The sequence below is a fragment of the Cnephaeus nilssonii genome (genome assembly GCF_951640355.1).
Source record: "Cnephaeus nilssonii genome assembly, chromosome: 3".
Classification (NCBI taxonomy): Eukaryota; Metazoa; Chordata; class Mammalia; order Chiroptera; family Vespertilionidae; genus Cnephaeus; species Cnephaeus nilssonii.
This window is the reverse complement of record NC_137074.1, coordinates 86,468,054-86,493,614: the sequence shown is the minus strand read 5'-3', so window position 1 is coordinate 86,493,614 and position 25,561 is coordinate 86,468,054. Positions and strand designations below refer to the sequence as shown.

Sequence of the window (25,561 nt, the reverse complement as noted above, 5' to 3'; positions counted from 1 at the left end):
CGCCCGCCCTTTCAACGTGCGCGGGTCTCCACACCTGTCCTCCACAGCTCCTCTGGGTCTCAGTGTCCTTTTATCTTTCCTTCTAGTTGTAGAATTTTCACTCAGCCAGCCTTCCGGTGGTTCTGGACGATGTCTGCTCTGTCTTCCAGTTGCAGTTTTGAAATTGTTGTGCGAGGCAGCAGTATAGGTGTTTACCTATGCCGCCATCTTGGTTTCTCTGTCATTGATGTTTCTTATCAATGTTTATGTCTCTTATTCCCCCTTCCTCTCTCCCTAAAATCAATAAAGACTTTTTTTAAAATATATATTTTTATTGGTTTCAGAGAAAAAGAGAGAGGGAGAGAGAGAAACATCAATGATGAGAGAGAATCATCAATCAGCTGCCTTCTGCATGCCCCACACTGGGGATCAAGCCCGCAACCTGGGCATGTGCCCTAACCAGGAATTGAACTGTGACCTCCTGGTTCATAGGTCAATGCTCAACCACTGAGCTATACCAGCCAGGCAATAAAGACATATTTTAAGAAATAAAATACAAAGTATGTGGGAATAGGTTATAATAAAAGGAACAGAAATAATAAAAGTAAAGTAATTTTAAAAAGAAAAGAAAAAGAAATTGTAATATTGAATTGGACCATACAAACCACAGCAAGATACAGGAGAGGATCCCATTCTGGACCTTTCATACAGATAAAAAGCATATTGATCATATGCTGCCTTCTGAATGGTAGAGTCAGTAGACATGCCAAGGATGCTAGTTAATAAGTACATCTTTAGGGGAATAACTGGAAATATATCCTATGAGTATTAAGTTTTACAAGGTCAAATATCTTGATGATACTAAACAAACACTGAATTAACACAAATACTAAGTGTTATACCTATAAAATACTCATTTTAGATGGCTGTGCAATTCAAAATTTAGGCATAAGAGATAAAAGCAAGGAATATCCATGTGCCCATGGTTTGTTCTACAATCAGTGACAAAAAGTTATACTGACTAAGGCTATTCCTACCCAGGTTAGAACCACATCAGCAGAAACTGCTAACACTCCACTCTTTCCCTTAGTGTCCCTGTATCTCAGATGATCTTTGAATTCTCTATTAAAATGCCCTTTGGGAACATTATACATATTATGCTCTCCTTTTCTTAGACAGACTGGGACAACAAGAATGTTACCAGAACTGTTGCATATTTAACTTATGAAACATTTTTTCCCACTTTTGTGAGATTTCTCCATCCCAAAGAGAAAATTGATTGCTAAATATGGTATTTATTTCTACTGCATGTTAAACTTCAGTTTTGATAGAAAAATAATGGTCTGTCACAAGGACATCTTTTGTATTATAATTTCTTACATCATTTTATGACAATTGACATTTGACAGAAAATGATAAATAAGTTAAATTTTAAGTTGATGACTGAATCCAAAGGACAAAAAAATATAGTTCGTTAGTAATCTAAGAACTAAAATAGATATTTGTTGATTAATTAGATTATTCTACGTGCTTTTTAAAACTCCTAAGATAAAAGACAAATCAACTTTGACAGGGCTTAGAAAAATCTTTCAAATGCATCAACTCATATACTCTTAATAATTCTGCTTGCTGAATCCACAAAAACAATTTGCTCTCAGAATTATTTATATGATTTATTGACATTGAAAATTCTTATTATAGCACAAATCATTAAAATATTAACCTACATCTATTTGAGTAGTAATAACATATAAATAGAAATGAGGTAAATAATATTTATTTAATTTTTATTTATAATACTCATGTTTATGGTTTTTTAAACTTTTTTGAGCAAAAAGATCAAGACTTCAATAATCAGCTGTTCTGGAAACAAGTGTCTAAAAAATAAATAAAATTTTAGATATATTTAGTTTCCTGAGTATTATTATAGACATTTATCATAATAGAATACCATCCTCATATAATAAAAGTAAATTTTGTTTTTAAAGGCTATTATACTTTTGATGTGCAGAAATATGAATATATGCAAAGTAAGCAGTGGTAAGAGTGGGTAAGAGTCTGGAAGACAAATCTAACTGGGCTCCCATATCAATACAGATCTGTCTATGAGCACATAAAGTTTATTCAAAGTAGAATCAATGGAATGCAATGCCGTTAGTGTCCCTAAATATAATTGTAAGGTGTATATAATATAAACCAACATAATGTATAATAGTATAATAGTATACTAGAGGTTAATATCCAAAATATATAAAGTACTCATACAACTCAACAAAAGGAAGATCAACAATCCAATTAAAAAATGGGCTGAAGACCTGAATAGACATTTCTCCAAAGAGGACATACAAATGGCAAAGAGACACATGAAAAAAATGCTCAAAGTCACTGATCATCAGAGAAATGCAAGTTAAAACCACAATGAAATATCACTTCACACCTGTTAGGATGTCTATCATAAAAAAAATCAACAAACACGTGCTGGTGAAGATGTGGAGAAAAAGGAACACTAGTTCACTGCTGGTGGGAATGCTGACAGGTGCAGTCATTATGGAAAACAGTATGGAGTTTCCTAAAAAAGTTAAAAATGAAACTTCCATTTGACACAGTGATCCCACTTCTCTGAATATGTCCAAAAAACCTCAAAACACCAATCAGAAAGAATATAACTACCCCTATGTTCATAGCAGTGTTATTTACAATAGCTAAGATTTGGAAACAGCCCAAGTGTCCCATCAGTAGATGAAAGGATAAAAAAGCTGTGGGACATTTTACACTATGGAAAATACTACATATAGTATATTCCATAGTGTAAATATAAAAAAGAGAGATCTCTTACTCTTTGGGACAGCATGGATGGACCTGGAAAATATTATGCTAAGTGAAATAAGCCAAAATGAAAAAAAGAAATATCACATGATCTCACTTATTTGTGGAATCTAATGAACAAAATGAATTGACCAACAAAATAACACCTGAATTAGGGAGGGTTGAAACAGACTGACATACCTTGATGTGGGGTTGGGGGAACGAAAAGAGATAAACCAAAGAACTTACATATTTATATGCATAGCCCAAGGACATGGGCAATAGGGTAGTGAAGACTTGGATGGATGGGTTGGAGCTGGGAGTGGGGAGAAAAAGAGGGGAAGATGGGATATATCTGTAATACTATCAACAACCTATAATAATAAAAGCATAATATGCTAATTAGGCCAGTCGTCCTTCCAGACGACCTTCTGGACAAAGCCGGGGTCCTGGGTGCCTGCTAGCAGCCGGAGGGAAGCCCAGGTCCTGGGTGCCAAAGGGAAGCCAGTGCCGGCAGCCAGGGGAAGGAAGGCCTACTCTTGCACGAATTTTGTGTATCGAGCCTCTAGTTATACTAGTATATAAAATAATAATATGGAATAAAAAAGAACTCTGTCTTGAAATCGTCACTTAACTAATTAAATTAACTCCTTCTTCCTAGATACCACCTCCTCTATTTGTAAACTAAAGTTATTTCCCAATTGGTATCTTTATCAGTTGACTTTAATGACTTTTTGAGTAATATCCTCAATTCCCTTGCTACCCTGTGCTTCTCTCACAAGATATGCAATCCAACAATGTTCATTTTCCACTCTTATACTAAAACTACTGAGCATTCCCAAAGAGAAAAATGCAACCAGGCAAAGATTTATGCTCATACAGCTCTAAACAATACACAGAATACTTTCTGTGCCTTTGATAACCTCCCTTCCTACTCTCTATAGCCACTGTGCCAAATGTTCATCTTGCCCTTCATGATTCCTGCCTCCTCCCCCTCAATAGATGACACAGTCTCCTTTTCAAAGTGAAAACAAGCATCTATGACACATGAAAACTCCAAGTTCCTGCTTTTTGCACCTCCCCCAATACATCCATGTTCACATATTCACAAGCTACAAACCTATATTCTTCACTTATCTCCTTTCTCCAACTCTCAAGTAAGACCAGACAGACAAAGTACTTAAGAAAGTGTTTGACACAAACTAATATACTCAATAAGTTTGTTTGATCAGTTAGTTTTATTATTCACCATAGCTACAATTTGGAAACAGCCTAAGTGTCCATCAGCTGATGAGTGGAGTAGAAAACTGTGGTACATCTACACAATGGAATACCACACTGCTTTAAAAAAGAAGGAATTCTTACCATTTGCAGCAGCCTGGATGAAACTGGAGAGCATTATGCTAAGTGAAATAAGCCAGTCAGTGAAAGAAAAATACCACATGATCTCACTCATTTATGGATAATAAAGAACATTATAACTTGATGAACAAAAAGATAGATACAGAGGCAGAGAAGCATCAAACAGACTATCAAATTACAGCGGGAAGGCTGGAGAGGGCGGGGGGAGGTAAGAGATCAACCGAAGGACTTGTATGCTTGCATATAAGCATAACCAATGGATGCAAGACACTGAGGGGTGAAGGCATTTATAGGAGTGGGGTGGTGGGGGGAAAAATGGGGAGATATGGATACATGTAATACCTTAATCAATTTAAAAAATTGAAAATAAAAGAAACATTAAAAAAAAAACAGCTAACAAATGCATAATGTATGCAAAATTTTAGTATCTTTCCAAACCTTATCTCCCTCACCATACATTTCTATTCTCTGGAGAGAACCACAGTTGACAGATGCTTGTGTATCTTTCCAAAGATATTCTATGTACAAATAAGCAAGTATTTTCATAAGTATTCTTTTTTGTTGTTATTATTAATCCTCACTAGAGGATATTTTCTCATTGATTTTTTTAGAGAGAGTGAAAGGGAGAGGGAGAAACAGAGAGAGAAACATCAATGTGAGAGAGACACATCTATTGGTTGCCTTCCGTATGTGCCCCAACCTGGGCCAGGGATTGAGCCTGCAACTAAGGTATGTGCTCTTGACCTGAATCAAACCTGGGACCCTTCAGTCCACAGGCCAATGCTCTATCCACTAAGCCAAACCAGCTAGGGCACTAGGGCACATAAGTATTCTTTATGTTACATGAATTATAACATACTATACATATTTTGTGCACTCTGATTTTTTTACTTTAAAATGTATTGAAAATATTTTCATGTAAAAATATAGATTCCTTATTTATTGTTAGTATATACAATCATTTATTTATCTTTATCTGTTGATGTCCATACTTCTTTTTCACACATGGAAATATATTTATAGAATAAATTATTGGAAATAAAATTATTTTATCAAATATTGTCTCCATGAGTTGTACCAACATATGTCAGCAATGTGAATGAATGCATGCTTTCCTTCACTTTGAATTAACATGGAGTGTTTTTCATTCATTCATAATTTTTTTGACTTATTGTATGAGCCAAATTTTGTCCCAGGCCCAGGGATTAAAATCTTTGCTCTTATATAGATTACATTCTAATGAGGAAAGTAATAATAAACAAATCAATAAATTATGGTTAAATTTATAATTTAACTTTTTACTTTATCTGACAGCTTTATCATCTTATTGCACAAATATACCAAATTATCTTTGTGTTTAAAAACAGTAAGTCCAAGAGCTCAATTTTGAGTTTTCATCTATTTTTGCCTTTTTAAAATATATTTTTTATTGATTTCAGAGAGGAAGGAAGAGGGAGAGAGAGATGGAAACATCAGTGATCAGAGACACTCATTGATTGGCTGCCTCCTGCATGCCCCCCACTAGGGATCGAGCCCGCCACCCAGGCATGTGCCCTTGACTGGAATCAAACCCGAGACCCTTCAGGCCAATGCTCCATCCACTGAGCCAAACCAGCTAGGGCTATTTTTTGCCTTTTTAAAAGTTTATAAATTTTAAATTTTTTATTAGTAACCAAACCTCTAAATAAATACTTCACATTGACTTTCTCCATTTATTCGTCTTTCATTCATTCTTCAATGTATTGTCTTCACCAATCCCTGGCAATTTTATAGAGGCACAAGGTTTCAATAATGGATGAATTATAAATTAAATTTCCAATCCAGATCTGCCTTCTAGACAATTCCTTTTATGTTTTAAGTTAAACCAAAAATCTTGGAGAAGAGAAAAACTACTTGGTAGGAATTTCAATATTCTCAGATGGAAAAACAATGTTAAGTCAAAGTATATGAAGAGGCGTTCTCCTTTCTGCACTTTCAAATATAGCAGATTTTTCATAATCATTTGGGTTCGAATCTTCTGCACTTTAACTTATATCTTGGCATTTTATGATAATTTACTGTGTAAAACAGAGACAAACAAGATATGTGCTAAAGCGTTAAGTAAAGCCAACCAAATAAAATAAAAACAGAAAATATCTATCTTATATAAAATCATGACTACTTAATACCTTATATTTATATGAAACCAGTATATATTTAAGCTAAATATGCCTCAATCAAGCACTGCTTGTTTTATCCAAGTTTAAAAGTTAAGGTTTTCTTCATATTTTAGTTAATAGCCTTGATTAACCAGCTGACTGGGAGACCATACTGCACTTAAGTAGAGCTCCAAATCATGGCTATATGACATCTGCCTTCTGTTCAGTGCTTAATATTCTATATCGTTAGTCAAAGATGACAAATCAACTACCCAATTTGATCTGATAGTTATTAAGCACTCACACTATTTGCTAGATTTCTGCTTTGTATATCAGCTCTACCAACCCTAGGGTGCTAAATAAATGTCAATATTAATAATTTTTTTATTTATGATACACAGTTAATCAGTTGGTACTTCCTAAATCTACCAGATGTAAATATGTACTTTATAAAGCTTAAGTCAAGTGGGTCATAAAAGAGAAAGTGGATTAAAATGAAAGAAGAGGAAGAGGCATGCTTCATCTTAACATACTTTCAAAAGAAAGTGGAATAAAATAGAAGAGTATACATCATGTTCAAATGAAATGCATTTTATTCCATTAGTACATTTGCATAAAATATAAGTAGCATTCTAATGCCTTTCAAGTTCTGGTTTAAAAAAAAAAGACAGAGAGAATTTTTAAAAAGGAGAGATTGTTGTGCTTGAAATTGCTTAAACCTTGCCATCTTTGCTTGGTTAACTAGTTATTATGCATCAAAAAAATTGAAATTGTTAAATCAAATGATATCACTAAAATTAGATCTTTTAACTTCACAATAATACCTTTCATTGAATTTTAACACATCCCAAATGTAATATATTTTTTCAAATAATTTGCAATGATGTTTTTATTTTATGTGTAGGTAAACTTTGCTAATCCAAATTTCTATATAGACTGTCTAATCTAATATTTTATTCTGGATTAAGAAAATGCCTAATTAAGATATTTATCATATTGTTACTAGTAATTTTAGAAATAATTTAAAATTTTTATTTTTCAATTACAGTTGAGATACAATATTATATTAGGTTCCAATGTACAACATAGTGATTAGACATTTATATGACTTACGAAGTGATCATACTGATAAATATGACACCATACATAGTTATTACAATATTATTGATTAAACTCCCTATGCTGTACTTTATATCCCAATGACTTTTTGTAACTACCACTTTGTACTTCTTAATCTCTTCCCTTTTTTCACCCATCACCTATGGCTACGATCAAAATGTTCTCTGTATCCATGAATTTGTTTCTGTTGTGTTTGTTCATTTTTTTATTTTTAAATCCCACATATAAGAGAAATCCTATGGTATTGTCTTTCTCTGACTTATTTCACTTAGCATAATATTCTCTAGCTCTATTCCTGTTGTTGCAGATGACAAAATTTCATTCATTTTTATGACTGGGTAATATTCCATTTCATATATGAACCATTTCTTCTTTATCCATTCATCTATTGATGGATATTTAGATTGATTCTATATCTCGGCTATTGTAAATAATGCTGCAATGAACATATGAATGCATATGTCTTTTCAAATTAGTATTTTGTGGTGGGTTTTTTGGAAAAATACCCAAAAGTGGATCCTTCTTTGTCTCTTGTTATATAGCCTTTGTTTTAAAGTCTATTTGTCTGACATAAGTAGTGCTAACCCAGCTTTTTTGTTTGCTTCCATTTTCATGCAATATCTTTTTCCATCCCTTAGCAAGAAATTTTGAAAAATAATTTTCACCTCTAGTATATAGCCAAATGTCACTTTTTCAGTAATTTTCCAGTATGGGTACAGAATTTCCAGATTTTTAATCTAGTTCCTGGTGATAATTACTGTAGGTCCTCGGGTTATGTCAGAGATACATTCCTATGGTGTGACATAACGCGATTTTTGCCATAAATCGGAACCCACCTACATAAGCACCTACGTCACTCACGTGGAGCACGTACACAGCAGTAATGAAGTAAAACAGTAAAAAAAATTTAAAAGAAAGATAACAATTCCTGACCTTTACTTGTGGTAAATAAAGAATAAAAAACATAAAGCACATATGTACATACATCAAATGACGGAACTATTTCTTTTATAAATACTGTAAATGGGAGATGGCAATGTAACCACGAAACAACATACATCGAGTCCGACGTAACTCGAGGACTGCCTGTACTTACATAAGACATTATTACATTACTAGAGGCCTGATGCACGAAATTCATGCAAGGGGCTCGACCCTCACAGCCACGCGGCTTGCCTTGGCCTTCGCAGCACTGGCTTCGTCCTTACGGAAAGTTGTTCGGCTGTCTGGTCTAATTAACATATTACACTTTTATTATTATAGATATTATAGATTGTATCCAGTGTCACCATGGAGTGAACTACTTGTCTTACTGAATACTCAAAGAAAAGGAATGTTAGGCAAAGAAGGAAAGATCATGAAAATGTTCTTTCAAAATTTCCATCTATAACTTGCTAACATATTACCTGTTTTCCATTTTAATTCAAATATTGAGAGACTAAAAGTATGTCATCATTTATGGTAATTGTATGTGTTTCCTCCCACCACCACGTTCTTAAAAAGGAGTTAGAAAACTTGGTATTAGACAATGATGGTACTATAAAATGTTGACTGAGGTAAAAATTAAAGTAATATTTTTTACCCTGATAGACCTATGGTACTTTAATTTTTTAATAATCCTGAAGGCAGAGGTTGCTACCTCCATACCACAGATGACAACTATAAATAGCAAGCTTATCGGGTTGCCAGGCACCTAAGGGATTTATTTTTAATCTTCAACAACATCTTATAAGGTTTGATTCTTTACTTTCCCTTTACAGATAATGAGTCTTTGAAAGTGGAAATGACTTTCCTGGGCCACACTAGTAGATGGGGAAGACTAGGCTTCAAATGAAGTTCTGTTCAACTCTAGCACTTGTGGGTTTCATGCACAGTGCTTGATAGTCTTCTAATAAGCTGAAGTCTCACTCTCAGGAATACACATCAGTTCTGACTGCCTTCACAACCCCATTTCTCCATGTCCCCCTCTCCTCCTCCTCCCATGTACTCAGCTTCCACCCTCTTGAAGTTTCAGCCACAGTCAAAGGAAATAGGACAGCATACTGAGTTTGTGCGCGTGCGTGTGTGTGTGCGTGTGTGTGTGTGTGTGTGTGTGTGTGTGTGTGTGTTTGCTTCCTTTTCCATAACAGGTGCTAGTTCCACAGTGCTCATTGAATGTACTGCAGTTTTCCCTAAGATTTTCATCGTTGCAATTAATTATTTTCCCAACTGTAACAGACTACTCGGCACCCATCTCTTGAAAACAGTAACTAGGAACATTCAAGCAAAGAAATGTGTGAATATGTAAAATTTCCTTTAACATGCTCTTTTCTTTCTAAATATTTTAAAGGTTTGGTTGGTTAAAGCTAGTTAATGCTTTAATGGTTAGAGCTGCTTTCATTAATGGTTTTAATGAAAATTTTGCTTAATATTTTTAAGATTTGGTTAAACCTACGTTAGTTATTAGTTTCCAATTACCGTTAACAGCATGATCCTTGTCTAGGACTGGTCAAGGCAACAGAGTCACCCAAAATATTCCTGGAATAAAGGGACTTAAAGAAGATATTGGAGTTTACATTAATGTTGGAAATGCTAGGAAAAGAAGGTCAGGAAAGTCAAATTTTAATTTAAAGTCAAAATCCAGTTGCTACCTAAAGTTTAAAAAGTAGACATTGAGCACCTCAGCCTAAAGCCAGTTTTCCTTGAAAACTGCTGTAGTTCTCAAAAATATCTGAGAGTCCTGGCTGGTGTGGCTCAGTTGGTGGTGCGTTGACCTATGCACAGAGAGGTTACCAGTTTGATTCCTTGTCATTGATGTTTTCCTCTCTCTCCCTCTCCCTTCCTCTCTCTTTAAAAAAAAAAAATAATAAAGTCAATAGAAACATTTTTTAAGTTACACACAGACTCCTCCTTTAGAGAAGGGAATTCTGGGAAATATAGCCCTACATCACTTTACATTGCAGGGATTGGAAGCCCAGAGTGATGCCAAACTGACAGCAAATAATCCAGCACAACCCATTCTGGTCAACTCTGCATCAATACACATGGCATTGGCCTGGAGAGACTGAAAAAAACAATGAGGAGACTTAGTAAACAAACTGTTAGTAGTGTCTGGAGAGAAAGTGATGAAACAATCTTGGAGACTAGAAAGAAGGCAACGTATGTCTTGTGGTAACAAAACAATTTGTAAGAGAGTTGTCTCCCATAATCTAAAAGATAAAATCTGTTGGATGAACTTGTGAATCTGGCAAAGAGGATCCCGTAAACCAAAAGGTTGCTAGTTCAATTCCCAGTCGGGGCACATACCTAGGGTGCAGGTTCCATCCCCAGTCAGAGGGCATATGGAAGGCAAATTGACTGATGTTTCTCTCCTCTCTCTCTCTCTCTTTCTCCCTCCCTCTGTCTCTCTCTCTCTCTGTCCATATCCTTGAGAATTTTTTAAAAAGAGCATGGCAGTAAAATTGTTTATTGAGATGTCAAAAAGGTTTAAGAGAGTGCCTAGTAGAGCCTCTCAGATACACAGAACAGCTTCTAAGATTCTTTTTTTTTTTATCTTTCATGTTGAAAGTATCATATATGTCCCCTTTTCCCCCCATTGATCCTTTCTGGCCTGTACCCATCTCCCACCCCAGGCCTTCATCACCCTATTGTCTGTGTACATGGGTTATGTATATAAGCATACAAGTTCTTTCGTGGATCTCTTCCCACCCACCCACCCACTGCTGCCTTCCCTCTGAGATTCCACAGTCTATTCTATGCTTCTATGTCTCTGGATCTATTTTGTTCATCAGTTTATTTTGTTACTTAGATTCCACATATGAGTGAGATCATATGATACTTGTCTTTCTCTGACTGACTTATTTCACTTAGCATAATATTCTCCAGGTCCCTCTATGCTGTCTCAAAGAGTAAGAGATCTTTCTTTTATTACTGATGCATTGTATTCCATGCTATAATTGTACCACAGCTTTTTCATCCACTCATCTACTGATGGGCCCTTGGGCTGTTTCCAGATCTTAGATAATATAAACTGTGCTGCTACATTCACAGGGGTTGATACATTCTTTCTGAATGGTGTTTCAAGATTCTTAGGATATATTCCTAGAAGTGGGAATCACTGGGTCAAATGGCAGTTCCATATTTAATTTTTTGAGGAAACTCATATTGTTTTCCATAATGGCTGTATCAGTCTGCATTCCCACCAGCAGTGTACTAGAGTTCCCATTTCTCCACATCCTCACCAGCACTTCTCATTTGTTGATTTGTTGATGGTAGCCATTGTGACAGGTGTGAGGTGATACTTCGTTGTCATTTTAATTTGCATCTCTCTGATGATCAAGTGACTTTGAGCATTTTTTCTTGTGTCTTTTGGCCATCTGTATGTCCACTTTGGAGAAGTGTCTATTTAGGTCCTTTGCCCATTTTTGAATTGGATTGTTGGTCTTCCTTTTGTTAAGTATGAGTTCCTTATATATTTTGGATTTTAACCCTTTATCAGATGTATCATTGCCAAATATGTTCTTCCATAGAGTGGGCTCCCATTTCATTTTGTTGATGGTTTCTTTTATTGTGCAGAGGCTTGTTATTTAAATGTAGTCCCATTACATCAATCCATTTAGCATTTCCTGAAGTCCTGGTTTGGTGGTGACGAACTCCATTAGCCATGTTTTCTCTTGAAAGCACTTTATTTCACCATCTATTTTGAATGATAGCCTTGCAAGATATAGTAATCCTGGTTCCTGATCCTTGCTTTTCATTACCTTGAGTTCTTCAATGCCATTCTCTTCTAGCTGTAGAGTTTCTGATGACAAATCAACTGACAGCCTCATGGGAGGTCCTTTGTAGGGGAAAAATTGCTTTTCTCTTGCTGCCTTTAAGATTCTGTCTTTGTCCACTGGGGCGGTGAGGCTTGCTCGGGGTGGGAATAGTTTGGGGCGGGGAGATATATGTAAAACTTAAGATAATTATTAAAAAAATTAAGTGTATATTTTAAAAATAAAATCTAAAATTAAAAAAATAAAAATAAAAATCCTAAATTAAAAAATAAAATAAAAAAGATAAAAAATATAAAATAAAATAAAGATAAAAAATAAAATAAAATAAAGATAAAAAAATAAAATAAAAAAGATTCTGTCTTTGTCTTTAATTTTTGGCATTTTAATTATGATGTGTTGGGCATGGCCTTGTTTAGGTTCTTCTTGCTTGGGGCTCTCTGTGCTTCCTGAACTTGTGTGACTTTTTCTTTCACCAGTTTAGGGAACTTTTCTTCCATTATGTCTTCAAAATCATTCTCTATCCCTTGATCACTTTATTCCCTTTCTGGTACTCCAATTATGTGAATATTGTTATGTTTCATGTTGTCCCACAGCTCACATAAACTCTACTCCTGTTTTGGTATTTTTTATTTATTTGTATGTTTTGTTTTTTTAATCATTCTTTATTATTGAAAGTATTACATATCTCCCCCTTTTCCCCCATTAACCCCTTCAAGTCTGCCCCTACCCCCCACCCCAGGCCTCCACCACCTTATTATATGTGTCCATGGGTTATGCTTTTATGCATACAAGGTCTTTGGTTGATTACTGCCCACCCACCCACTCTTTCCCACCTTCCCTCCGAGATTCCGCACTCTGGTTCATGCTTACATGTCTCTGGATCCACTCTGTTCATTAGTTTATTTTGTTACCGTATTTTCCGGCATATAAGACGACTGGGCGTATAAGATTTTCCTGGGTTAAAAAGTCATTTTATACACCAGAAAATACAGTAGTCCAATATATCTAATCCTTTATATCTAATACCATCAATATAGTCCAATATACCATATTTTCCAGCATACAAAACAACTTTTTAACCCAGGAAAATCTTATACGCCCAGTCGTCTTATACGCCGGAAAGTACGGTATTTACATTCCACATATGAGTGAGGTAATGTGATATTTGTCTTTCTCTGGCTGACTTATTTCACTTAGCATGATACTCTCCAGGTCCCTCCATGCTGTCTCAAAGGGTAAGAGATTCTTCTTTTTTACTGCTGCATAGTATTTCATGGTATAAATGTACCACAGCTATTTTATCCACTCATCTACTGATGGGTACTTGGGCTATTTCCAGATTTTTTCTATTGTAAATTGTGCTGCTATAACATAGGAGTGCATACATTCATTCTGATTGGTGTTTCGGGTTTCTTAGCATAAATTCCTAGGAGTGAGAACACTGGGTCAAATGGAAGTTCCATATTTAATTTTTTGAGGAAACTCCATACTGTTTTTCATAATGGCTGTACCAGTCTGCATTCCTACCAGCAGTGTACTAGGGTTCCTTTTTCTCCACATTCTCCCCAGCACTTGTCATTTGTTGATTTGTTGATGGTATACATTTTGACAGTTGTGAAGTGATACAACATTATCATTTCAATTTGCATCTTTCTGATGATCAGTGACTTTGAGCATTTTTTCATATGTCTCTTGGATATCTGTTTGTCTACTTTGAAGAAGTGTATATTTAGGTCCTTTGCCCATATTTTAATTGATTTGTTTGTCTTTCTTTTGTCACATTATAGGGGGTCCATATATATATATACATATATATATATATATATATATATATATATATATATATATATGATATAATCAGATGTATCATTGCCAAATATGTTCTCCCATACAGTGAGCTCCTTTTTCATTTTGTTGATGGTTTCTTCTGCTGTGCTGAAGCTTTTTATTTTGATGTAGTCCTATTTGTTTATTTTCTCCTTAGTTGTTTGTTTGTTTGTTTGTTTGTTTTTGTTTTGTTCTGTTTTGTTTGCCCTAGGAGATGTAACCAAAAACATATTGCTACAAGAGATGTCTGAGACTCTACTGCCTATGGTTTCATCTGGATTTTTGTGGTTTCCCGACTTACATTTAAGTCTTTTGTTCATTTTGAGTTTATTCTTCTGTCTGGTGTAAGTTGGTGATCTAGTTTCATATTTTTGCATGTATTTGTCCAATTTTCCCAACACCATTCATTGAAGAGACTGTCTTGACTCCATTGTATGCTCTTGCCTCTTTTGTCAAATATTAATTGAGCAAAATGGCTTGGGTCGGTTTATGGGTTTCTGCTCTGTTCCACTGATCCAAATGCATGTTTTTGTGTTAATGCCATGTACTCTTATTGATTAATTGATTTTTCTTTTTGGTTCTTGGATTGAGTGATTTTTTTCTACCCTGTCTTCTAATTCATTGATCCAATCCTTGGCTTCCCCTAATCTGTTGTGTGTTCCTTCCACTGTGTTCTCTATTAGTGTTATGTCATTCTTCAGTTACTATAACTTTTCTCAAACTGTTGAGCATCTTTGCATCATTATTCTGACTTTATGTATGGTAAATCTCTTATCTCCATTTCATTTAGCTCTTCTGGAGAATTCTCTTGTTCTTTCATTGGGGCTGTTTTTGTTTTTGTTTTGTCTCCTCATTTTGGTTGTGTGTTTGGGGTTGAGTCTATGTATTACGTAGATCCTCTATGAATCCCAATCTCTAGTGCAGAACAAAGTCAGATGTTGTTTGTGACTGGCCCAGAGTACCCGTTTTGGAGCTATCAGCAATCCACTGCTTGTGGCTCTCTCCAAGATCTGCACCAGGGACTGCTATTTTTAGCCCCAGGAGTGGGATCAGATCAAAGACTCAAAACCTCCTTATTCCCACCTCTGCCTATAGTCCCATTGACATTCAGTTTTGATTAGCCTCAGGTTATCAACTGCAGGGTGGGGTTGAGAGGTCCTCCAACAGGGTAGGGCAACTGCCTTCCCCCAGACAAAACTGCTTGGATACCAAAGGTTCACTGGAAAAAGATGTCCTCTGCAGTGTGAGGGAATGGCTTAGCACAGGAAACCGGGTATCAGCCCTCCAAGCTCCAATCCCAGAGCCCCCAAGCCCAGATTCTGCTCACACAGCTCCAGTCCACTCAGCCCTCTCTCAGCTGGAACCCAAGGTGTGTGGCTGCACACGAAATTTTGTGCATTAGCCCTTTAAGAGGGTTCCTGCATTTCAAGCTGTCTGCCCCTGGCAGACAGCAATCCTTTTGCTTTTTCAGCCAGATATTATGTGGGCACCTTTCTTAGTTCTGGTGCTCTAGGCTGGGGAATCAAGCCTGGGGTTTAGACACCAGAATTCTCAATTGGAACCCCCCACAGCTGAGATATTCCTCCATAACTTCAGCTGCTGTCTGTAGGAGCTCAGCCAGCCCTTTCGTACCTCTGCACTTCCTACCAGTCTCTGTGTGGTCTCTACTTTCTGTCCTCAGTTATCAGGGTTCTCTCAGCTAGTCTTCAGTTGATTATTCAGGATGGTTTTTCTGTATTTTAATTGTATTTCCAGTTTGGTCCTGGGAGAATGTCAGTGTAGCTTCCACTTACTCTGCCACCATTTTGGAATCACTTCTAAGATTCTTAATCATATAGCCCATAGCCCTAATATTCTTTGCAAAATAGACAAAAGTCTGTCTTGAAAATTATGCATGTGACTTTTTGGGACATATCGTGACTTCCAATGAGATTTACAGGGAAATACAAAGTTTTTAAGAGAATTATACTGACTTGAATCAAAGGGCAGAGTTCAAAATAAAATGATTTTTATAGGCAGAACACAAGCTGAGGAGTCTACTTAGCTGTAATGTAGACTACTTCTCACAGAAAACACAGGACCTCTCTGAGAGCAGAGTCAACAGTCCAGAGAGAGGCTTCGAGAGCCACAGAGCACAGTGGATTAGACAACCAAATTAGGGAGCAGAAGTGGGCCTATTTGAAGGTGAATTTCTAACCCTCCTAGTAGAGCTCTCTGACATTTGTCTGGGTGAATTTCAGATGAGTGGCCACCATGCGCCTCTATTTTCCTAATATTTTTGAAAGGAGATGTCTAGTACAAGTATCCTATCCCTGACAGATCATTATATGTTAGGAACTAGGGAACAGATAACTTGTGTGTGTTTTTTTAGTTCACAGGTCTCTGAATCAAGAGGCACTGCAGCCTCAAAGAGCCTCATCTGCTTCTTGATCTCATGCAAAACACAAGATTATGGGCTCTGAGACTGTGCCATGATTGGATGAGTCTTGGGCAGCCAGGAAACAAGGTGAATGCATTTTGAATATGAGAGAAATGGGAATTATTGCAGCCAGTAGACAATCCAGGGGAATGATAATCCTACAGGTGAGAATGAAACTTGGTCAGCCATCTGGGAATAACAGACACCTCACCTAAGTTGATGGGTAGAGTTGAAGCAAGATGTGACAAGAAGGAATGGGTATCCAAAGCCAAAAAGGCAGTTCAGTTGACAAATCTGAGTAGGGTACATCAAAACCTAGAGTTCAGGAGACTTGAAGATTAGATATAGAAGGCAGTGATAACAAAGTAGATAAAGAAAATCTATTCATATACATGGAAAATGTGAGCCACGTTCCTTTGACTTCAGAAGTGCTGCAAAGCCTTGTGAAGACCCACATTGCTCTCTGTAAGCACATCTTCGCTGGGCTGAAGGAGTTTGAGCAATTCTTAACATTTTCACACCCTAGCCCTCAAATCACTTCTTAAATTTGAAACTGCAATCCCAGACTCTGAATGTAACTGCAACCTCTCCCTTTTTTTTTTTTAATCTTTGCACATTACCTAAGCCTGCATTATACCTGCTCCTTACCTCATCAAGGCCTCCATTTACCCAACCCTGGCATGTTTCCTCATTAAATTTCCCTCTCTGATCTGCCCCTTTCTGAAACTACCATTGACCCAGCATCATCACCAGCATCTTCCCTTGGCCCCAGTCTGCATCCTGATTCCTGATCCTATCCAGAATTAATTCAATTATCTTTTTCTCTGGGAATAAATCTCTAATTTTAGAGCACTGATGGAAGATAACAAAACTTAGATCAATTTTATTCCAATGACCTTCTAAGGTTCTCATTTCAGCTACATCTTTAACAGTTCTCTATAATCTTTTTGCTTAAGCTTCCTCCCTAAAGCAGTGGCACAACTCTCTTCAAGCTGTATTACTATACTTGCAAAACTCACTCTGCCGAAACACAGATCCTATCCTTTCACTTACCTTCTTAAACATGTTGAAAACTTCTTATTGCCTGGAAAAGAAAATCCAGCATTCTTATGCCAGGACCTTCATTGTCGTCCTAGGTAATTTTCACTCCTCCCTTCCTTGGTGCTGCTGTGCCTTTGCAGGACCCACATCATACTACTTACTTCATGTGTCTAACGCATCCTGCCTTCATGCCTCTGCTTTTGCCCATACTTTATCCTCTACTAGAACAGCGTTCACTGTTTCACCACAGTATGATTAATTCTTCCTCACCAGTATTTCTAAGACACTTTATACATACTCTCTAATGCCCTTATTGCATTGTGACTATACTATAAGTACGTGTTTAACTTCTTTCATAAACACCTAGTATCTTAAAGACAAGTACAAGGTATTATTTTGAAATTTTGTCCCTGAATAGGTTTGTTTGCTTGTTTGGTGGAGTTTGCTTTTGTTTGCTTTTTTTTTTTTTTACAACTAGAAAATTAATCAGCACATAAATAGCACTCAATAAATAGTTCTTAAGTAAATGGGAGCATCTTATCTAATAAAGGAGTAATATGCAAATTGATCATCACTCCAACACACAAGATGGCTGCCCCCATGTGGACACAAGATGGCCACCACAAGATGGCCAGCAGGGGAAGGCAGTTGGGAGGACCCAGGCCTGCAGGGGAGAGCAGTTGGGGGGGACCAGGCCTGCAGGGGAGAGCAGTTAGGGAGACCAGGCCTGCAGGGGAGAGCAGTTAGGGAGACCAGACCTGCAGGGGAGGGCAGTTAGGGGTGACCAGGCCTGCAGGGGAGGGCAGTTAGGGGCAATCAGGCTGGCAGGGGAGCAGTTAGGCATCAATCAGGCTGGCAGGGGAGTGATTAGGGGGTGATCAGGCTGGCAGGCAGAAGTGGTTAGGGGCAATTAGGAAGGCAGGCAGGCAAGCAGTTGGGAGCCAGCAGTCCTGGATTGTGAGAGGGATGTCCGAGATTGGAAGGGTTCAGGCTGGGCTGAGGGACACACACACACACACACACACACACACACACACACACACACACCCATGCACGAATTTCGTGCACTGGGCCTCTAGTAGAAATATAATAAGGACATTGGAAGTCTCAGAATTGAAAAAGCAATAAAAGATGTTTGAAAACTCTATGAACACATTTCTACCATTATAATTTGAACATCAATATATACATTTAAACCTGCTCATTATCTTAAACATTCCCAGAAAGAAATAAACAGTTCATTCTATTGGATACTTGCCTCCATTTGAATACAATTCTTACTCTGTGACAATATTTTACATAAAAAATTTTAGTTACTTTATCGACCTCAATACTAGAAGAGTTATTAAGTAAAGTAACAACTCTTTCACAGACAGTAAAATGGTTTGTTCCACCAGTCAGTTATATTATTATTGTAGAAACATTAATTAAACCTCTATATTTCATTTTTCTTACCTGTGGAATGGGAGAAAATAACTGTACCTATCTTATAGATTAGCACTGACAATTAAGTGGGCTAATACATTAAAACAGTTAACATCCCTGGAGAAATAGAAACTCAGAAAAGACAAGTATTATTGTTATTCTAATTGGAGCAGCCAACTTTGTAGGTTCTCATGAGTTCTTGAGAGAACTGAATGTTACTTTCATGTTATTAATAAAACTATGTGTGTATGAACCCCTCCAAGTCTTTATAATCTAAAGTAAGTTAAACTAGGAGCTTATAGTTTAACCTGAACAGGAACAACATAATTGGACATTAAAATAAAGACAACTGAATATAAATTAACATTAGATTTTTTTAATGTATATAAGCAGAGGAGTAAAATGTATCATGTAGCTAGTAAAATAAATTGGCAATTATTCATGCTGAGTAAATCCTGTGAAGTTTTTCTCTCTGTATTATTATCAAAGGGGCTACATATAGTCAATGGGACTACAGGCTCTACTTAAAGAGTAATCCTGGCTCTTATTCGATGAAGACATTCAAAACACAGAATACAATCTATGTTTTAAGGGTAGGAGAAACTTGAGTGACATTGCCTATGTTCAGTAACCCAGAGGTGGTCCCTAGCACCATGAGGACTCACCGTGGGAACTTTAGCTGTAAAGGAATAGGAACAAATCTGATTGCAGGCTGTGTTTGAATTAATAATGGTACATTATTTATTGAACTTCTAATTGTAAGTGGCAAGAAAAATAAGACAAAAAGGTAAAGAAACCCAATTGCAACTGGCTGCATTTGTTTTCCTATTTTCTTTGTTTTCTATAAATACACTATCAGATTAATTTTTCTAAATTTAATAATGAAAAGATTTCTTATAAACTGTAATAGAATTTATGTGACACATTTTTATTTTTTTCCTTAATACTAAATACCATTTTATTGAACTTAATTTGAATGCTACAGTGTGATGCTTAGAGAAATAAGTTGAATTATTAAATAATTTACTTTCTTATTATAAGCTGGTCCTTTTTCCTACAGAATTATGTTTTATTATGGAAACACACAGAACTATTTTCAGTTTCTCTTTTTTAATATTCTATTCAAAATGTAATTTGAAGATTATCTCTTAAAGAGGCTTGTGTGCCAAAATTATCAGGAAAATTAAAGTGGAAAGTTATTTTTGCTTATAACATGGGAAATATCAGCACTTTTAAATGAATTCTCATAATGCTAAATAATCTAGCAAAAGAATTAACCAATTAAGAAAATATTTAGCCCTTTTATTGAATACATAGTGCAAATGTTATGATGGGAAAATGGGGGTAAAATTGGAAGGAAGGTAGAAATTAATTAATCTACCATGTTTCCAAAATGTCTAAATGGCTTTGGAGTGAGCATTTCACCACTGACCACTGACCCCTCACGCCCACCCCGGAGATGTTTCTAGGGAAGACAGCTAAAGACTGTGAGGTCCACTGATATTGAAAGCATATATCAAGGATTTTCATGACAGTTCTGATGGTGCTGATAAGCACACCATTATGCCTCAGGACCTGAGATCCAATATTGTTTTAGGAAATAGGGTCATATGGCATAACTCCTACAGGCGGAAAAGAGTGTAAATGACGTGGGGAGAAGGGAGTTAAAAGGCCTAGAGCAGGAGGTCCAAGAGCTGCCCTAAGACCTCAAAAAAAAAAAAAAAATAGGGAGCCATCAGAAGTAGGAGTAAGATGGTTTATTTGAGATACTCCAAGAAGTAAGTTAGGAATGTGAGAAAGAGAGACGCTGAGAAAGTTGTACAGTAGAAATGTCAGAGCTGCTGTCAATGAGAGGAATTCATAGATGCTGCAGCAGTGAAAGGATTAACAAATGGCTGAGGAACAACCAGATTGATTACCCTACACCCACCTGACTTCCGGGACCAGCAGCAGCAGCATCACCTGGGCTCCTGTTAGAAATGCAAATCTGGGCTCCCTGCCCCAGATTTACTAAATTTCAAACTCCAGAGACTTGGACCAAGTCATCTGTGTTTTACCAAGCCCTCCTGGTGATTCTGAAGCAAACTAAATTCCAGAACAATTGGCTTAGAATTGCAAAGGAAACTTGAGCCTCTGTCCCAATTATGCCCCAATTAATTGATTATCTGTCTAGACTTAGTGGGACAGACGCAGGTGACCAGAGGTCAGCAATAACGGCCTATCCCCTGGTGCTTCAATGTCTAGACAGCTGAGCCGAACCGGAACACATGACACACAAGACAGAATTAGTATGCAATCACACAGGGTTTATTTACCTACTAGTAGCCCATTTGCAGGAAAAATCCTGCAAGCGGCCGCTACGGCCGCATGCGCTGCCGCTGCCGCCGCTGTTGCGGCCGCCTTGCCTGCACCCGCGTGCCGCTGCCACCCGCCCTGCTCCGCCCCACTCCGCCCTGCCCCGCCCCACCCTGCCCCGGCTTTCCCTCTGGCAGCCATCTTGCTTTCCGCTTTTCCTCCGTCTTCCTTCTAAGTTGTCTTGTCTTCACTCCTCCCTCCCTCAGTGTATGCAAATTAACCGCCATCTTTGTTGGGTACTTTGCATACTCACCCTGATTGGCTGGTGGGCGTGGCTTTGGATGGTGGGCGTGGCTTGGGCGTAGCGAAGGTGCGGTCAATTTGCATATTACTATTTTATTAGGTAGGATTCCTAGTGGGTCCTAGGCTCCAGCAAAGGCCACCCGGCGATGCACACTGAAGGACAGATGACGAAAACAGAGACAGGCAGGCGGCTGCAGTTGGTTCAGGCTCACACACCAGAGCAGTCAGGGCTTATCTCTCAGAGCGACATGGAATCCTCCTCTTATCGGGCAGGACACCTCAACTGAAGACAGTCTCAGGGTTATATAGGTTATATAGACCGTGGTAAACAAGTTGTGTCCTTATCAGTGTGGGCCAGACGGTGTGCCTTATGCAGGGAGCAGGGCGTTTACACTTTAAGGGCTCAGAGCTTTTACATCAAGATAGTGGGGTGTTCATTAATTTTCGAAGTTACAGAGTATCGGGGGTTTCCATACAGCAAACATTTCACACAATAATTATTTCATACATTAGAGGGGTTACATTATTATAACAGCCTCCAATCTTCATCTGGAGTTGTCTTACCTTTTAAAAACAGGTAAGTGTTGATATAAATTATAATGTAGATATACAACTCCTTTTCAATTACACACCGCAGAAATACTCATTTTCCAGGTAGTAGGTTTCAAATTTCTTCTGCCCCTCAATTTGCTTAGGAGAAGCCATCAGAACCTGCCTTAAATAAATATGAGAAAATAAAAATTAAATGCGATGCTGATAAACCAAATACAAGCAGAATATAAAATATGCTGCACGCCAATGTTTTATAATACAAACACACTTCAAAGAAAGCACTTGATATAAAACTATCAGTATTTTAAATTATTGTTCTATTAGTTCCAACAAATGAAACATAACTATTTAAAGTAAAAAATTATTTAAGGAATATGGAGGTAAAATTATTATTAGTTATAAGTAAGAATAAAGTTTCAGATTTTCATGTTCTTTCTGTCTCTTCCTAAGATCTAGGCAGCTGATAAAGAATTATTCAAGAAGGAGAGAAGGGTAAATGCAAAAAAAATTCTTATAAAAATAATTATTCTTATTTTATTACATTCTTATTGCTCTTATTTAACTTGTAATTAAATAATACCATGTACTGAATCAAAAAACATAAGCCAGTTTAGAGGGTCTTCTTTCAAAAGTAAGGTTACATGGTTATTATAATTGTGATTTGTAGAAAAGAATAATTTCCACTTCAGGGTGTGTGTCATGCTGAGCTCTCCTTACTGTCACATTCACCTTAGTAGGTGGGTTATTTGGTCAGATGTGTTACTGTAATAATGGGCAGTGTTGTTCGGTTATTTAACTGTATCTAATTTTATTTCATTTTAAACTAAATTAACTACTTCTAACCACAAAGACTACTGAACACTCTGATGTTTTACTTATTTCATAAAATAATCACTGAATGCTAGAGAGATACTAAAAATACTTTATTTTTGTTTAATTTTCTTTTTATAACCTTTATATTATGACATAAAATGCATTGAATTTTCCTTTAGTCTTCGTAAACCCATCAATAATGTCCTTAATGTAATTTTGAATTAAGTTCAAGATTGTTTGTGATTTTAAATACTGCCTTTAAAATAATATTTTCTTATGTAATGCACAAATAAATATTAATGACATGTGCTTTTAAACTTTTTCTGGCACAAACAGAGAAAATCATAGCTAGGATTAATACAGGTTTTTAATGCAATTCTATAATGGTAGAGATTTTACTGAATAATAGTTTAGTTTACTCATAAAAATTATTTTATTTGAGCTGTATTTCAAGGAATGTTTTGAAAGTTACTCATTGGTTTCTTAAATTAAATTTAATAAAAAAGAAAATGAGTGATCTCAACTCATTTTTTTAATCTATAGAATGTTTTGGAAAAACATACACATATACTTTTTAAAATTTATTCTGAAACGAAGAGAAAAATATTTAAAGCTTTCTCTGAACTGTTTTTCCCCTCCTTTGTTACAGATACCTATTTTTCAGCTGTATTAATGTTCTCAAACAAAGAAATGGATTTCTTAAACTCATCTGATCAAAATTTGACCTCAGAAGAACTATTAAACAGAATGCCATCCAAGATTCTGGTGTCCCTCACTCTCTCTGGGCTGGCGCTGATGACAACCACCATCAACTCTCTTGTGATCGCTGCAATTATAGTGACCCGGAAGTTGCACCACCCAGCCAACTATTTAATTTGCTCCCTGGCAGTTACAGATTTTCTTGTAGCTGTCCTGGTGATGCCTTTCAGCATTGTGTACATTGTGAAAGAGAGCTGGATTATGGGGCAAGTGGTCTGTGACATTTGGCTGAGCGTTGACATTACATGCTGCACGTGCTCCATCTTGCATCTCTCTGCTATAGCTCTGGATCGGTATCGGGCAATCACAGATGCTGTCGAGTATGCCAGGAAAAGGACTCCCAAGAATGCTGGCATTATGATTACAGTAGTTTGGATTATATCTGTTTTTATCTCTATGCCTCCTCTGTTCTGGAGGCACCAAGGAACTAGTAGAGATGATGAATGCATCATCAAACACGACCACATTGTTTCCACCATTTACTCAACATTTGGAGCTTTCTACATCCCATTGACATTGATTTTGATCCTCTACTACAAAATATATAAAGCAGCAAAGACGTTATACCACAAGAGGCAAGCCAGTAGGATTGTCAAGGAGGAGCTGAATGGTCAAGTTCTTTTGGAGAGTGGTGAGAAAAGCACCAGACTGGTCTCCACAACCTACATGCTAGAAAAGTCTTTATCTGATCCATCAACAGACTTTGATAAAATTCATAGCACAGTGAAAAGTCCCAGGTCTGAATTCAAGCATGAGAAATCTTGGAGAAGGCAAAAGATCTCAGGAACAAGAGAACGCAAAGCAGCCACTACTTTGGGATTAATTTTGGGTGCATTTGTCATATGTTGGCTTCCTTTTTTTGTAAAAGAATTGGTTGTTAATGTCTGTGAAAAGTGTAAAATTTCTGAAGAAATGTCAAATTTTTTGGCATGGCTTGGATATCTCAATTCCCTTATAAATCCACTGATTTATACAATCTTTAATGAAGATTTTAAGAAAGCATTCCAAAAACTTGTACGATGTCGATGTTAGTTTAAAAAAGGTTTATTATTAAAAGGTTGTGATTATTCTTTTGGAGGTGAAGTAACTAAGTGAATGCTAAATGATAAAGCATTTAAACTTTTAGAAGGAAATAAATTAAAATGATAAGACTAATTTGTATTTTAATAGCAGCAAGAATATTAAATTTATTAATATAAAAATATTACTTTTGACTATCATCCTAGAGTACTCAAAATTAGAAAATAATTTATTGTTTATAAGCAGTATTTTGCTTTGCCTATGCAATGTTCCTAAAAAGCTAACTGGAAATATATATATACATATATTATTAATAACAGTAGTTTTCCAGATTTATGTCTTACAAAAATTACAGAAGAGTGTTCAATTAACAACATATCTCCTTTCATAATGTCTATAGAATCCTACTGTTTTATTATATAATTCAATTATTTTATTAAAAATATATAATTCACCACAAAGCACATCTTTCTCCTACCTAGCCACTCTTGTTCCCTGTCCATCTTACCGTGGGCAATAGGACAGAGGGGAAGGAGTTACCAAGGACTCTTAGTATGACTGGAGGAAATGTAAAAGTTAGAGATAGAGAATGTCTCTGTATTTAGATAGTAGACTAATCATAAAGTGAGTTAGGTACTGCAAAATAATTTTAGATACTGAACTTATGCATATTTTACATATTCTTTTTGTTTCATATGAATTCCTAGAGTATTTTTAATTTAACTTAATTTAATTTTTTTTCATCACCATATATTCCCCTATACCTTCTTCCACTTCCATCCACTGCCCTTGGCCCCACAATCACCACACTGTTGTCTGTCTGTCAATCATCCGTTACCAACATTTGAAATCAAAGCCTTACTCTAAGTAGCAATAACTCAAGGGGAAAAGGTGGGGAGGTCAGGGAGAGATGTTATACTTACACATGTTTATTTAAGAATCAAATGTAA

General features: G+C 36.5%; 1 protein-coding gene across 1 annotated transcript in view; it reads left to right on the top strand.

Annotated features, from left to right (window-relative positions):
* The window catches only part of HTR1F (5-hydroxytryptamine receptor 1F), a gene marked incomplete at its 3' end in the record, with an annotated part of 97,575 nt that extends 72,952 nt beyond the window's left edge, over positions 1-24,623 (top strand). The window contains exon 2 of the mRNA XM_079766963.1: positions 23,482-24,623. Within this exon, the coding sequence (XP_079623089.1) occupies positions 23,505-24,623 (1,119 nt within the window). The 5' untranslated portion in view covers positions 23,482-23,504. The remainder of the gene's footprint in view (positions 1-23,481) is intronic.
* Positions 24,624-25,561: the final 938 nt, after the last annotated feature.